This window comes from Canis lupus, chromosome 7, assembly GCF_003254725.2.
Source record: "Canis lupus dingo isolate Sandy chromosome 7, ASM325472v2, whole genome shotgun sequence".
NCBI lineage: Eukaryota > Metazoa > Chordata > Mammalia > Carnivora > Canidae > Canis > Canis lupus.
The window spans coordinates 66,249,373-66,265,218 of record NC_064249.1 but is presented as its reverse complement, the minus strand read 5'-3'; the positions used below and the strand labels follow the sequence as shown (position 1 = coordinate 66,265,218).

Genomic DNA, 15,846 nt, shown 5'->3' with positions numbered 1-15,846 from the left:
AAGTAAATGAGAGAGGAATAACTTTCCAGAGCAAAACAATTATCCAGGAGACTACCTTCACTAGCACCCTTTTTAAAATTTAGATATTCAGTGTGCCATTAATTCCTGTACTATTTCTGCATCGTGGCTTAGTCTTGCTATAAAGTCTGTTGTAAGGCACTAGAAACTCCACTGGCTTCTGAATCAGACCTGCTTTTTTTACCCCAGCTCTACTTGTAACTACCTGGATGAAAAGGGAAATTTATTTCATCTCTGTCTCAGTTCTGTCACCTTTAAGATTAGGGTTGGACCAACATCAGTGGTTCTCCTTTCTGGGGCAGTGAACAGGGTCCGAGGACCAGGGGATGCTAAACCTGAGAAGTCTTATGCAATACATGGCCCCAAAATACTAGTAGCGTCCCTACTGAAACACTTCCAGCTCACCCACTGTGTCTGTTTCCGCTTGTGGATATGAAGCCAGTGATGTTTTCAAATAGGCCTTTATTATGCCATAATCACCACACTGGGAGGTATATCCATGTGTTTTCAACCTCTGGCTCCCTCTTTGGGAACGCCCTGTTCGTTATTCATTTTGAGATGGGCAGGCTTTCTCTGCCTGAATGTGGTGAGCCCCATCTCTGGTGATGCAGTTCCTGCATCCTGAAGGGCAGCTTGCTGAAGTAGCAGTGATAGGCAGCATGAAAACTAGGCTTGACATTCTTTTCTATTCCAGGCTAATATAAAGTAAACCAGCTAAATCCGTCCTTTACAGATACTGAAACTGTATAGTAGCGTTAGCCCTTCATAAAAGACCCTCTCTTCAGTAATACTGACCTCTTATTTAAACTAACTTGATATTTCATAGCCAGCCCATGGAAGCAGGAGTTTCCAGTAAGAATGTGTCCTTGAAGAGTGTCTTGCAGCATATTGAAGCAACACCAAAAATCATCCACTATGCAATCCTGGGCATACAGAAATGGAGCAGCAAGCTGACTTCTCAGAGCCTAAAAGCCCCATTTTCTAGGTGCCATGTGCATGACTTTATTCTCCTTAACATAGACCTGACTCAGAATGTGCAGTATGACTTTAACAGGTAAGTCAGGCCTCCTGGAGGCAAGTAAGCCTGCCATCTACTGATTGCTTCTGCCCTGACCCCTATAATGTGTCTATTCCTCTGATTCTGGTCTTTGAAAAACTATCTCTTTTTTTATGGAAAAGGAGGGAGAGTGGGTATCACAAGCCCCAAAGTGCCCCTTTATAATTCCTTAAACGGACCCAGACCCTTAAAATAATAGAAATTACAACACAACATACTTAGAAAACATATTTTAGCTATCCCATCATTCAACAAGAACTAAAACCCAGACAAAAACTATTACGTCGACACAAACAGCGTGTGGACCCATAAGCCACTGAAGGTGAACTCTTTCATCCTCAGAATTCAGAAGTTAACCCCTTTCCCTGAATGTTAGTAAATTCCAGAGATCTAGATCCTTTAGGGCGAAGCCAGCAGGTAGGAATGAGCAGGCTAGCCCTGGTCTTGCCTCCTGAATAAATAACATCCCCATCCTAGAAAATCCGAGATGGCCAAGCAAGTAATGTCAGGACCATAAAGTCTGTCTTATTGTCAACCCCTAACCCTGTAGTCATTAGAATATCCTGTAGCTATTTCACGTCTTTTAAATTTGGCAGATGTTTCATCCTGTTTGCAGCCAGGATTTTAACACTGGGAGCACCTCTGCATTCGGGTCCCACAAGTATATAGACTATGCAGTCCTGTTTCAGTTCAGGAACACCTAAGGCCCCTTGGAATATCTGCAGCCAAAGCCATCTCACTTTCTCCTTCTTTTAATGACTGTAATGCCCAACTCAGGGGATTCATAGGCCAGTGTTAAGAGGGCCAGCTCTGGGAGAAGGAAAGGTTGATTCTATGTGAGTCTGTCTCCTAACAGCTGTTGTGTGTATGGTAGTCAGAGACCTATCCTTGTGATTATGATTTAGGTATTTCTGTGAAGATGTTGACTTTAACCTGAGAACAAATAGTAGTGGGCTGCTCATCTGCCGCTTTAATAACTTCAGTCTCATGAAGAAACATGTTCAGGTTGGAGGGCAAAGGGACTTTATCATTAAACCAAAGATCATGGTAAGTTTGCAAGCTTGATTCTACTGTTGAGAGGAAGACAATTTCTTACTAATACCCGTTATCTGTTATTAGGCATTAAGCACTTATCACTTGACTGGAAAGGGAAGTAACACAAGGGAGTCAGTTCTTAATGCCAAGTTTGCAGTCTCATTCCCCTGAGGATTCATCCAGAGCAAAACTTAAGATTTGAAAAGTCAACAGATCTACCTTTCTTTAGAGGCTTACCAATTCCATCATATCTTAACATTTTCACATCCTGTAATACATGAGAAATTAAGATGCTTGTCTGGTCCTTTGCTAGATTTTTTTTTTCTTTTTAAAGAAAGTAATACTAATCAATACCTGTTAAGAGATTTACTGGTATCTAATCATTTATAACATGTGAATTCCCAGTGGAGCTTAGAAACCTCGCTTTGCTTTTGTTTTTTGGATCTGGTGGGATGGGATGTAAGACGTCTGTATTCAGCAGCACTGTGAAAGGTTTCCTGACGGTCCTCACAACGTTGCTAAATGCAGTAACTTTCAAAGAGGCCTACATTTCATTTTCTCCTGCCCTTGTCATGTGTTAGGTTAGATCCCACCTATTCCCAAGGTGAAAAACCTGAGAACCTAAGAATGACAGACTGACATTTGAGTCTTGCCCCTGTCACTGTGCTGCTATTATTTGGGAACAGTTAGTATGCAGTGAGGTTTTTCCTTGCCCATTTCACCCAGTGACAGCCATGATTCCCATGATAATCTCGGCTTTGATTTCAGGTGTCTGAGAGTTTAGCACCCATCTTGCCCCTTCAGTATGTCTGTGCTCCCGACAGTGAACACACACTGCTGGCAGCCCCTGCACAGTTTCTCCTGGAGAAATTCCTTCAGCACGCATCCTACAAACTCTTCCCCAAAGCCATCCATAACTTCAAGAGTCCTGTGTTGGCCATTGACTGCTACCTTAACATTGGACCAGAGGTAAAGGGAAGAGGGCTAGTACTGGGCTTTTTTCTTACCCACTTCCAATCATTTCTTTCCCATTTTAGCTCCCATTTGAAAGCTTAAATGGAGACAAAAAAAGGGCCTGTGACATACTGCAAAGGCTCACACAAGATGTGATGGCAACTGTCCCTCCCCACACCTATTTCAACTCTCCAGTTAGCCAATAAATACACAAAGCTTAGCTGAGAATTCAGTTCCACCTAGAAGCCTACCTCCTATGACCTTGGACAGTAGTAGTTGCTTGCTGTCCCAAAATGTATCAGGCCATATTATAGTCACGTGATGTTTCTTCACAAGACACAGTTCTTGAGGCACACAGTGTCCTAGCCACTGTTTTAAGCAAAAGAGGAGCTCAGTGATTCCTGAACAATTTAGGGGATCACAGGAGACTTTTATGGCTGTCACGTCACCACTTCCCATTCCTCGATTTCTTTTCCATTGTTTTCTATTTTTCATTCTTTCTCTTGTCTGTCTCAAAATTCTCCATCAGTTGTTTTTTAAGATTTTACTTATTTATTCATGAGAGACACAGAGAAAAGCAGAGACATAGAGGGAGAAGCAGGCCCCATGCAGGAAGCCCAATGTGGGACTCAATCCCAGGATCACGCCCTGAGCCAAAGGCAGACACTCAACTGCTGAGCCACCCAGGCGTCGCTCAGGTGTTTTTTTGTTTTTAATTGCTACTTATACCTTTAAGCTCCTGACTACTGGTGGCCTTTGGAACTTTAAGGGCTTCTGGCACTAAGCTTTCCCCTATAATTATTAGAATTGTTTTAAAAATATTTCATTCTATTCCTTAACGCATAATATCCTCTTTATAAAGAATTTTTTCCTCCTAGGCTTTTTTTCCTTCTTGTGTTTTGACATACACAGTCTTGGCAGACTGAAATCCAACAGTATTCAATACTGGCAACTGATTTTTTTCTTTTTTTTTTAAGATTTTTTTTCTTTATTTGACAAAAAGCAGAGCAAGTGAGCGAGAACATGAGTGGGGGCGGGGAAGGGCAGAGGGAGAAGCAGGCTCCCCACTGAGCAAGGAGCCAGTGAAGGGCTCAATAGCACCCCAGGATCATGACATGAGCTAAAAGCAGAGATTAACTGATTAACCTACTGAGTCACCCTAGGACCTCCTGGAAACTGATTTTTAATTCAAACAGTATAAACACTTTACACTCTCCTTCTTAGGAAATTTCAGTAATCTACACTGTGGGTTGGACCATGAAATGTAGAATTTTAGAGGTAGAAGGAACCTTAAAAACCATCAAGTATAATGGTGCTTTTTATGGTATCTCTGTAAGGTATGTGTCTAACTCAGGCTTCCAAACTCCTCTACCCCAGGGTCCAGAGCTCTAGATAGAGGTAGTAATAGTAGTAGTAGTAAGACTGTGTTGTCTAATAGCAGCTAACTAACACTCACTGAATACCTACTAAGCAGTTTACAGTATTTATCCACAAGACAGGCCTATGAAACAGGTACTACTGTTATTTCTTCAGACAGGGAAATGGAGATATGATAAAAGGAAGGAAGCTGCTCAATGTCATCTACTAGCTAGTAAGCAGAGGAACCAGTTATTTGGACCCAAGTGGCCAGGTCCACACATTAAGCCATTTCACTGTTCTCAAGGTCTCCCAACTATCTTCTCTCCCTGTGAGAGAGATTGGTTGGGCACCATTGGTTAAGTGGCTTCCTTTGGCTCAAGTCACGATCTAAAGGTTCTGGGATTAAGCCCTGTGTCAAGCTCTCTGCTCAGGAGGAAATCTGCTTCTCCCTCTCCCCCTGCTCACACTCTCTTGTGTGTATGCAAATAAGATATTTTAAAAAATAATAATTAAAAATAAATAAAAATCATGCACTGCTGGGGGCACTCAGATGGCTCAGTCAGTTAGGTGTCCAACTCTTGATCTCAGCTCAGGTCTTGATCTCAAGGTTCTGATTTCAAGCCTGGCATTAGGCTCTACCTACTGAAAATCATATACTGCTTGAAGCTTCTGTCTGAAAATTTAAGTGTATCTAAATGAAAAGCTGATTATTGATAAGAATTAAAAAATCTTATACTAAACATTTAATCTTGTCTGCCTTTGTGGAAGGCAGTTTTTCATTTTATAAAGATGTTTAGGTGGAGAGGCCTGTTTTGTTTCTTACTACTAATTCTCTCTTAACTGTCCTTTATTAAGAGAAACAAGATTTAAGTAGGTTAAAATTTGGCACACTAAGAGGTGCAGAGTTTAAATAACCAACCTATTAAGGTTTCAATAAAAAATTTATGTCCTTTACCTTACCCTGAAACAGCTAAAGAGGAAGGTACTGGCTCACTCAGCTGAAGTACTGATGTTTTGCTTGCTTTTTGACATACCCATGCTATGTCTGCTTGATAATTCCAGGTGGCCATATGCTACGTCAGCTCCAGACCCCACTCCAGCAATGTCAGCTGTGAAGGGGTGTTTTTCAGTGGACTTCTCTTGTACCTCTGTGACTCTTTTGTAGGTGCTGATCTTCTGAAGAAATTTAATTTTCTCAAAGGTAAATCAAACTTAGTGTCTTTTGCTTGTGAATGCCATTGTTTCCTGAGACAAAATAGGGCGGTCAAACATATAAAAAAGCACTTTAACAATGGTTTCTGCCAGTAAATTGAATACCTTGCTTTTAAACCAGGGCCAGGATTTCCTTAATTGGGGCAGGGGCAGAATCAAGTTGTTGTTTTACCAAGACAAAATGCAGATAAATAGTCAGAAATGTGACCACATTAAATTTGTTCTTCCCACTATTAATGTAAGAAAGGAATGATGCAATGTAAGGAGAAATAATTCTTCTCAAATAACCTAATTTCAATAAAAACAGGTTAATGAATTGTGATTCTGGTCTAGAAGGTAAAGTCGCTTCAGCAGGTATGCACTAAGAACAAACTGCAAAGTAAGCATCACAAATAATCATGACAAGATGACCTCTGAGGCCAGTGAAGAAAGTAAGATTCAGAATATCATGGACAGGCCACTATGGAAAACAGTATAAAATTTCCTCAAAAACTAAAGATAGGATTAATCATATGATCTAGTACTGGGATTTACCCAAAGAAAACAAAACAATTAATTCAAAAGATATATGCACCATAACATTCACTGCAGCATTATTTTCGATAGCAACCGAAGTGTCCCTCCATACATGCATAAGGAAGATGTATCTATTATACAATGGACTAACTCAGCCATAAAAAAGAGATCTTGCCATTTGCAGTAGCATGAATGGGCCTAGAGGGCATATAATCCTAAGTAAAGTAAGTCAGAGAAAGACAAATACCATAGGATTTCTCTTATACGTAGAATTTAAGAATAGATGCTACTGTGTATTTATATGTGCATAAAATCCACCTGGAACAGTGTGTTGTGTGTGTGTGGGGGGGGCGGGGGGTTGCCTCCCAGGGGACATTGGCAGTAGCAGGAGACATTTTAGGTTGCCACACTGGAGGGTGTTGCTGGCATATAGTGAGGAGAAGCCAGGGATGCTGCTAAACCATCTTATAAGAACAGAATAGCCCCCCAGAACAGAATTATCCAGTGCTGCTAAGGCGCAGAACCCCTTCACTGCAAACACAGAACATTGGTACCATAGGAGAAGGGGAGGTTTTTCACTTTACTCTCTTAAACTTTTGAATTTATAATACTACTTACTCAAGATAATAAAATTATAACGAATAATTGTGATAGGTTACTTTTACCTCTATGTTGGTTCTCAGATGTGTTAGCTTAAAGCACATGATCAGAAAAAGATGGTAGGTTCTTTATTATAATTTCAGTTCCTGAGTTTAAGATGCATTTTTGCCTTTCTTCTGAAGGTGCTACCCTGTGTGTCATCTGCCAAGACAGAAGCTCCTTACGCCAAACAATTGTCCGCTTAGAGCTAGAGGATGAGTGGCAGTTCCGCCTCCGGGACGAGTTTCAAACCGCTAACAGCAGCGACGACAAGCCCCTCTACTTTCTTACTGGCCGCCATGTATGAGCTTTTGAAAAGACCAAAAATAGCAAAGGGATGCCTAGGTAGGGTGGGGCAGAAACAATTATTTGGGATTTTTTTTCCTTTAAAGTACAATCACTGTGGAGCAAAGTGCAACATATTTGTTCTCCAAAGAAATCCGCCCCCTCCAACCCCAATCTGACCCAGGTCTTTTGGGGTATCACTCTCCTTTAGTTCCACTGTCAGGACCTTATATTCAGGTTAACTCCACCCTAGGCAGTTATGCAATTACTTAAGACATGGTCTGCCACAGGAGCCTGAGGAGGATACACTTTGGAGAACGAACATGGAGTTTGCATTGTTTTTTCTACTACACTATGTTAGGGGGAAAACGGACTCTTGGCATTAGCTAGCCTGAATGTGTTACATGAGACTCACACCGCTGGTGTGGAATTAATTGAAGATTAACGTTTGAGGCCTGAACCCTCAGTTTCTCTTCAGATCTGTACTTTGGTACAGTATTACTCAGGGGTCTGAAATGATAGAATGTAGAAGATATTTGTATTTAAAAAAAAAGTAGCTTTGTCTTTCTCTGTGCAGTGTTAGTTTAAGATTTATAATCTTATATGTATTGAAACTTTTGGCAAAATTTCCACAGGAGTTAAAAGTTTACTATTTAAACCGAACAAACAAATCAGTAAATGCAGAGCAGGCACTGTATGCATTTATGCAGTTTCTCCTTGCCGAAATTCCTTTGCTTTTTTCATTCTTTAAAAATGTCTCCAGCCTCTAAGCACACTATGTCTGTGAGAACATGGAACAGTTTAATCTTGTACAAGGGTAACCTAATTCAGTAATTGACCAATTAAGAAGCTTTTAGCAGTCATCCCAATACCCACCCTGTTTGGTTGGCATTAAGCAGTTGGCACCAGCAAAGCTAAATGTCAGGCTATGGTTCTGTGTGGAGTGGAACTAGTTTGATTCTTTTCAGGGCCTCAAGCGAAGCTTCCTTTAAAAGATACACTGAATTAGTATTAGCTACCTTTACATAGACAACACCACAAAAATTGCTGAAATGGGAAAGAGAGCCAGAGAGGGAGAGAACTGTTTTAATCCTATCCGTGATTCTTTTGTGAGGAGTAAGAAAGATTCCATTAAAGGTCTCTGACTCGCTAAAATCAGCAGGGGGTGTTTGTTCAGTATCAACAGTGTAAGTTTCTATAGATTTCTCACCATATATTGTAATCAAAACCAGACTTTTAGAAAATGTTCTAGAACAAACTAAATCAATTGGAAGTTTGCTTAAATTATTATTCCAGTTCTCATCATTAAACAATCTCTTCACATTTTTCTCATTAGCCCATACGTACCACTTAAAATGGCCATTTTTACTTGAATCAATCTCTTATTTTGGCCTGAAACTACTGAGAGGGGGCTGACTAAGCCTGCATTTACTTAGAGCAAAAATGTTAACTGACCAGCTTTATTAGCTTGTGATAACAAGGAGTTTACAGTAGTGAAAAGATGGAATGTACTAATTTGAAAATGGTTTGCAGATCTCTTGGTTTTAATATAGCTACTTATGATGCTTTAAATATATTTTGAAATGAACAATTCCTTTAAACCCCATTTTTAATTGTCCTTCAAAGAGGATCTGCCTTATGTATTCTTTAAAATACTCCTTAATTTTAGTACAGCAGAATTTTTGGTAAAGAGGTACGTTTTGAAGCAGGTTGATTTAAGATATGAATGTATTTCAATTGTTTCTGTTTTGTTGAAAGGGCCTAATGCAGATATCAAGAAACCCACTGTTTGTGCAATATTCCAATAATATTTACTATATAGAGCAAATAAGATACTTGAAATAATTCCAAACAGTTGTACTTGGGGGCAGATGGCCTCTCAGGGTTTCTTCTGGCTTTATGGCTTCAAAGTCTAAAGCGCGTTTTTTAAAGTAGTAACTTTAGAGGCAGGTACTCCATGTTAGGGCTGTACTCTAAAAAAAAAAAAAAAAATCAAATTAACTGTGATCTCTTAAATACTATTTAACCCTGTGAAAGAGAAATGCCAGAAGAAAGCCAAAAGACCATCATCCCAATGATGGAGAATTCAAACTGACCTGCCTATTCTTTTCAATGCCTGTACTACTAAGGTTTGGATCTTTTAAAATCACCTTATCAGTATAATTCTTTAGAGAATGTTAGGTCCTTCTCCTTTAAGGATAAAATTGCACAAGCATAGGACACCATGATTTGTTAATACATACCTTGGTGTGTTCAGCTTCAAGCCTTGCCATCCTGTAGAACATTGTGGTATGAATGTGTTTGCTAGGCCTGCATAATAATTGATCTATAGACCTGTTGAACCTTGCCATGTAGGACAGTTCACACAGGTTAATACTGAATGTAAACTAAAATTAGAATGAGAATTGTTGTATTCAATTATTTTGGCTGTAATTTATGCAATTGCTTTTTGTGATTTTTAGAAAAGGAGGTACCTGTGTTCCTTTATTACTGTAAAATTTTCTTAACCAAAATTTGGTGAATTTCACTAGTTGGTCTACCTCACATTTTGTTTATGATTCTAAATTGTCTTAAGTTGTGTCTACAGTATGTTGTCCTTTCATTTAATTTGGTGAATGTATTAAAATTCTCTCCCACCCCCTTAAAAAATTTTCCTTCACATTAATTTTCTGGTATGTTCAAAACCGGAATGAGCTCCCTACTACTGGCAATGTCCAAAAAAGACAGGAAGTCCACATATCACTGAGTCATCCAACCTAAGATTTGACAATTCTGGAGTAAGAAAGAAAATGTTAAATAAATACTTGTTGAATGAAAATCTGTAGCTTTTACAAAGATATACATACATATAAAGTATCCACACCCCATGCCCATTTGCAGAATTCCACATTAATTATGGATGACAGATCTAAAAATGATTTTAGAGGTATCAGAAATACTCCTAGTATAACCCCAACCTTTTATAGATGGCAACTATACTCATTTCAGTGTCCTCAGAAGCAGAACTCTGGGTTGCTAGAACTGTGCAGTTTGACAGAAGGTGTTCATCACCATCTTATTTCCAAACTACCTGCTTTTAAGAATACGTTATTCCAGAAAAATGCCTTTCAGTTCTATTATGTGAAGAGTGCTAGCCTAGTAGATCTGGATAAAGAACCATGAAAACACTCTTCTAGGCCAAGGACCACTGGCCTTTTACCTCAGGAAGGGCGATAAACATTTGTTAAGTGTGGTGACAGATTTCAGGAGCAAGCAGAAACTGCCAACGTTCCAGTACATATTCCAAAGCAGCTACTCCACTGGAAAGACCAAAAGCTGTGAAACTTTGACTGTTCTACCTCTGTATTCAACCACCTAAAGCTGGAACAACATCCAGGCCACAAATATTCCTCAGGTCTCTCTTTAGTCATGGAGACTGACCTGTAAACTTTCTCTAGGAGAACACTGCTCCAACACTAACAGCCTGGTTTCACTGAAAGAAACCATCACAAAAGGTGATTTCAGGAAGGGCCTCTGTGGCCAAGGTTTAAAGCCATTCACACAATAAATTACTTCTGCTCTTCACTATCAAGTACTGAGCTAAGCATCCACACTTCAGTGACTATGACGAGAGAGTAAGTTCTAAGAAAGAGAAGGCAACAATAAGTTGTTTTCTGACCACTTCTTTGTTCTGTAAGTAGTCCAGTGTATTTTATTTTTACAAGAATGGTCTGGTGGAAGGAGGGGTTATTGTGAGACAGTATCTTCCCTTTATGTGCCAAAATGACCAAGAGCCATGAGAATGAGGTAGAAAACATATGTATGTCTGCAGTCACTCTCCAGAAACCAACTCAGCAATCTTAACTCCTGGTAAAATATGTTTAGGCAGGACTACAGCTGGGCAGCCATGCAACATAAGCAAGAACAATTAAAATGTCCCTGCATGTCTATTGTACTTGTCCTTAACAACAGTCATGCTTCACTCACTGGTAAAATGATTTTTTTAAGAATTCTTGCAATATATAAGAAAACCATTTGCATATCCATGTAGAAAAGGGCATAGCCCATAAAACCTTGTAGTTCCTGCCTATACTTGTAGTTCCTATAAGGTCTATATACTAGACATTTTTTAAAAGCTTTCTCTATGCAAACATGAGTGCAAGGGGGAAAGGAACAGAGGATCTCAAGCAGACTCCCCATAGAATGCGGAGTCCAATCGGAGCCCAATCTCACAACCATGAGACAATGACCTGAGCCAAAATCAAGTCAGATGTTCAACCCACTGAGCCACCCAGGCACCCCAAATAACTATTTAAGGGCAGCTGACAAATTCATAGGCATATTTATAAAATCACAATTACAGAATCACTTCTTTTGAAGTCTGACTGTGGCCATTAGTGTAGACAGTGTCCAATCTCCCTCTACCACTCTGTAAAGACCATTCTTTGGTCTTCAATTATAATGTGATAGTGCTGACCATTCTTGCTTTTTAAAACTCTTCCTTGGTTTCTACCACTCTCTTCTGATCTTCTTACCTCTTTCCAGATACTCTTCTTCGAGACTCTTAAGTGATGGTTTTCTTCACAACTCTCTCCTACCCTCTCATTTTACAAACACCAGGGTGAGGACATCTCTTCTAAACCTTTGGATAACTAGGTTAATAAATCTCCTTAGTTCAAACTTCTCTGTAACTCTAGACCAATATATAGAATTATATACCAAACAAGTATCTCCACTTGGGAGATTCTGCAACCATCTCAAAATCTTTCCCAAAAGTGAGCTCATCTTTTCTGGTCCAATCCTCCCAACATAATTCTCCAGTATTCCCTTCTCAGTCAATCCACTATCCAGTTACCCAAATTACCCATGATCCTTCTCCAGTCAGTTATCAACTCTTACAGTTCTTCATTGTATCTTCTCCAAGTTTATGTCTCTTCATCAACAAATCACAGCTTTAGTTCTGTGTTTCAACATTTTTCACACAAACCGCTACAGTAGTCTCCAAATCCCTCACTTGAGTTGTCATAATAAAATAATGCAGCACTATACAGAAGGTCTGACACATAGCAATCACTCAAAAGTTAGATGTTACTAATACTATTCTTAGGGATCCCTGGGTGGCGCAGCAGTTTGGCGCCTGCCTTTGGCCCAGGGCGCGATCCTGGAGACCCGGGATCAAATCCCACGTCGGGCTCCCAGTGCATGGAGCCTGCTTCTCCCTCTGCCTATGTCTCTGCCTCTCTCTCTGTGTGTGTGTGTTTGTGTGTGACTATCATAAATAAATTAAAAAAAAAAAATCTAATACTATTCTTAGAGAAATGCCTAGACTGCAAAGTTATTTGAGGGGCTAGGTCTTCAATATAAACATGAAAATAATGATTTTCTTATAACTGTAACATTTAAATCAACCAATGTATATTCTTTATTCCCAGGTACCCCAAAAACCACCAAGTTTGGCTCCCCAAAGAAGCATACTATGGCTTCTACTGAAATTGGATCTGTATTATGAGATTAAATTATTAGAGCATCAATACTATACCTGAAAATTTCATCCTCTTTTTTAAAAAGTTACACACTCTGTTAGGCAAATGACGACATCAGGAATGACTGGAATAGTTTCAAGTCCAAAGAGAAAGAGAGTGTCAAAAGTCAGACTATCATGATGAGTAAGACGGAAATATTTATACCTCTACAAACAGAGTACAGAGTTTTATACCACTTTATGAGTTTAAAAAGCATACACCTATAGGGAGATAAAATATACGCCCACTAATTTAAAGCCCTAAAATTTAGCTGGTTTTTAATGATTATTTCAGTTCATAAAAATAATCTATGTTAAACCATAGTAGTGCTTCATCCTTGGGCTATGGCTTGTTCTTCCTCTGAAAGACCAGAAAAATTCTCATGTTAGAATTTTGCCTTTTAAAGACCAAGTTCAGAGTTGTTATGGACATACTGATCCTTTGGCAAATGTGAAACTTGTAAGAAGCCAGTGTTTTAATTCTATTTTAAGGTATCAAACTTAACTCCCTGAAAAAGCACAAATGACAACACACTATCATCACATTTATCACTTAGAAAAAGCTATCAAGTATTTTATTTTACTCTACATTATATACAGGTCATAAAAGGCCACAGCAGTTTTTCAACATATAAACCCTTTAAAAGTAGAGGGCACTATGAAGGATAGACAAGTATCAAAATGAAGTCCAGTAATGCGGGCATATACTCAGTGTAGTATTTCTGAGGAATAACAAAGCAGATACCGAGTCATCCATAGTTAGTTTACAACTATTCCAAAGGTTTTTATAAACCTCTTTGGGATTTGTTAATAGCCTTAAGTGTGCCCAGGTGCCATTTATTTTAAGAAATAAAATCAGAATGAAAGAATAACAAACTTTAGAGGGCACTTTCTAATTCTAGTCACTTCATAGCTCTCCCAGAAGGAAAGCCTCAATTCTTTAACCACCTTCCACTTCTTCATGCCTCAAGAACAGGAAAAAAGGAAATGGAAGAAAAAGCTCAATATTCCATATTCTTCCTGCTTATTGGGAACTTTCCTTTTTTGCACGGATTCCTTCAAAACATATTTCAGGCCCTTTAAGAATTAACTTTGAATTCCTAAACATGCAATATTGCACCCCCCTTGAATAAGAACTCAAAAACATTGGTTTCCGCCCTGTAAAAATACAATCTTTAAAACTATAACTGGTATCAGCAGATCAATATAAAAAAATACAGTACACCAAGCTACACTGGTATATTTCCATATTAAGAACTTCAAAATATACTTATCACTGAGACCATAGTCCTTGCATTAGTTTTCAGTCCACTATGAACAATTATCTGCTGCATGTAAACATGTCTAAATAACTATAGATAAAATACATCAATCATAAATTTCTGTAAAAGATAATAAAATATCTTCTTTAAAAAACAAAACAATAATAAGCTATTACTGCATTGTTTCCAATTTTATGAAAATGGAACAACCTTATGGTTGTTACCAGTCCTGAGTTCATTGTAATAAAAATGGCCCTAGTTCCTGGTTAAAGTCAGCAACCAATCCATTCTCTTCAGTAGATGTCTTCTAGTACTGCGGCAAGAATTTGTTTTAGGTGCTATTTTGTCCATTAATAAAATTATATACCAGAAACTGACCAGTGCCACAGTACTGTGTTGCAAATAGTTTTCCATCAGGAGTGGGATCTGAGAAAGCAATTTCTTCTTTACTCAAATATGAGCCATATATAAAGTTACTCCTATTAAAAAAAAAAAAGGAGGGGTGTGGAAGGGTAAAAAGAAAAAAATTAATATTTTTATCATTAAAGTTGAAAAAAACCCATCAAATAAAATTTGACCAGTAAGACTTTTTAGGTAATGTTGTATGTTCTAAAAATTGTTGAAAATAGTTGTTCATCGAGATTATTAATAATTTGAGGTAAAAATTTTTTTTATGAAAACAACAATGGTTTTAAAAACATTTACCCAACATCTTTTCATGATAAAAATACTCAACAATTCTGAGAAGAAGGAACTTCCTCAACCTACTAAAGAGCATCAGGGAATATCAAATTTAATTATGAAAGACTGAAAACTGTTTCCCAAAGATCAGGAACAAGGTAAGGCTATCTGCTTGTACCTCTTCTATTCAACAGTATATTTACTGCAGGCACTAGCCAGGGCACTTAGACAAAGAAAAGAAATTAATAGGTAGGCTGGGAAGAAAGAAGTAAAACTACCTCTTTTTGGAGACCTTTTTGATGAGCTTATATGTACAAAAATCCTGAGGAATGCACAAAAAAACTATTGGATCTAATTAAAAATGAGTTCAGCAAGGTTGCATGAAACAAAAGAGCAATATTTTAAAAATTAACTGAATTTCTATATACTTGAACTTAACTCAAAAATTTAAAAACAATTCCATTTACAATAACATTAGAAGAATAACACTCAGGATTAAGTTTAACAAAAGAAGTGCAAGACCTGGAAACAAATAAATTTAGAAAGACAACCCAAGTTTATGAATCAGAAGATCTAAAGCTGGCTTTGTAGAAATTAACAAGCTGGTCCTAAAACTCATATGAAAGTGGAAGGGTCACTAAACAGTCAAAAGAATCTTGAAAAAGAACAAAACTGAAGAACTCACACTTCCTTATTTTGCAACATACTACAAAGCTACAGAACTGAAAACAGTGTGCTATGGCATAGAATAGACTGATGGAACAGAACTGAAGAGTCCAGATATAAACCCTCACAATCAAAGATTTTTCAAATGGGTGCTGAGACCATTCACTGGAAAAGAACAGTCTCTTTAATAAATGGCACTGGGACGACTGGATAGCCACATGAAAAAAAGAATGTTGTTGGAATCCTTATCTCACATCATACACAAAAATTAACTTAAAATAGATCAAAGACCTAAATGTAAGAATTAAAATTATGAACTCCTGGAATAAAATACAAGTATAAATCTCTGTAGCCTTACATTAGGAAATGGCTTCTTAGGACACCAAAAACACAAGTGACAAAAAAATAAGATATGTAATTTGGAGTTCAAAATCAAAGACCTTTCTGCTTCAAAGGACACCAAGAAGATGAAAAGACAGCTAAGAAAAGGTAGAAAATATCTGTAGATCATATATTCGATAAGGAACTTGTCTTCAGAATATATAAAGAATTATTACAATTCAGTAAGAAAAAGATAAACTAATTTAGCAATGGACACAGGATTTGAATAGGCATTTCTCTAAAGAACATTTATAAATGGCCAATAAGCACATGAAAAAATG

General features: G+C 38.1%; 2 protein-coding genes across 13 annotated transcripts in view; one reads left to right on the top strand and one right to left on the bottom strand.

Annotated features, from left to right (window-relative positions):
* The window catches only part of GREB1L (GREB1 like retinoic acid receptor coactivator), a 269,533-nt gene that overhangs the window by 247,504 nt on the left and 6,183 nt on the right, over positions 1 to 15,846 (top strand). For 3 of the 6 annotated variants that reach the window (XM_049112842.1, XM_049112845.1, XM_025429340.3), the window contains 5 exons: positions 845 to 1,072; positions 1,981 to 2,122; positions 2,879 to 3,079; positions 5,486 to 5,624; positions 6,934 to 9,117. In XM_049112842.1, coding sequence (XP_048968799.1) covers positions 845 to 1,072; positions 1,981 to 2,122; positions 2,879 to 3,079; positions 5,486 to 5,624; positions 6,934 to 7,097 — 874 coding nt within the window. In that variant the 3' untranslated portion in view covers positions 7,098 to 9,117. Of the gene's footprint in view, positions 1 to 844; positions 1,073 to 1,980; positions 2,123 to 2,878; positions 3,080 to 5,485; positions 5,625 to 6,933; positions 9,118 to 12,486; positions 12,586 to 15,846 lie in introns of those variants that run through there. The other 3 variants (XM_049112843.1, XM_049112844.1, XM_049112846.1) reach the window with 3 other exon arrangements.
* The window catches only part of ESCO1 (establishment of sister chromatid cohesion N-acetyltransferase 1), a 73,047-nt gene continuing 65,986 nt past the window's right edge, over positions 8,786 to 15,846 (bottom strand). For 4 of the 7 annotated variants that reach the window (XM_035718794.2, XM_035718792.2, XM_035718795.2 and 1 more), the window contains one exon: positions 13,121 to 14,316. In XM_035718794.2, the coding sequence (XP_035574687.1) occupies positions 14,169 to 14,316 (148 nt within the window). In that variant the 3' untranslated portion in view covers positions 13,121 to 14,168. Of the gene's footprint in view, positions 9,049 to 12,593; positions 12,662 to 13,120; positions 14,317 to 15,846 lie in introns of those variants that run through there. The other 3 variants (XM_025429342.3, XR_003128627.3, XM_025429346.3) reach the window with 3 other exon arrangements.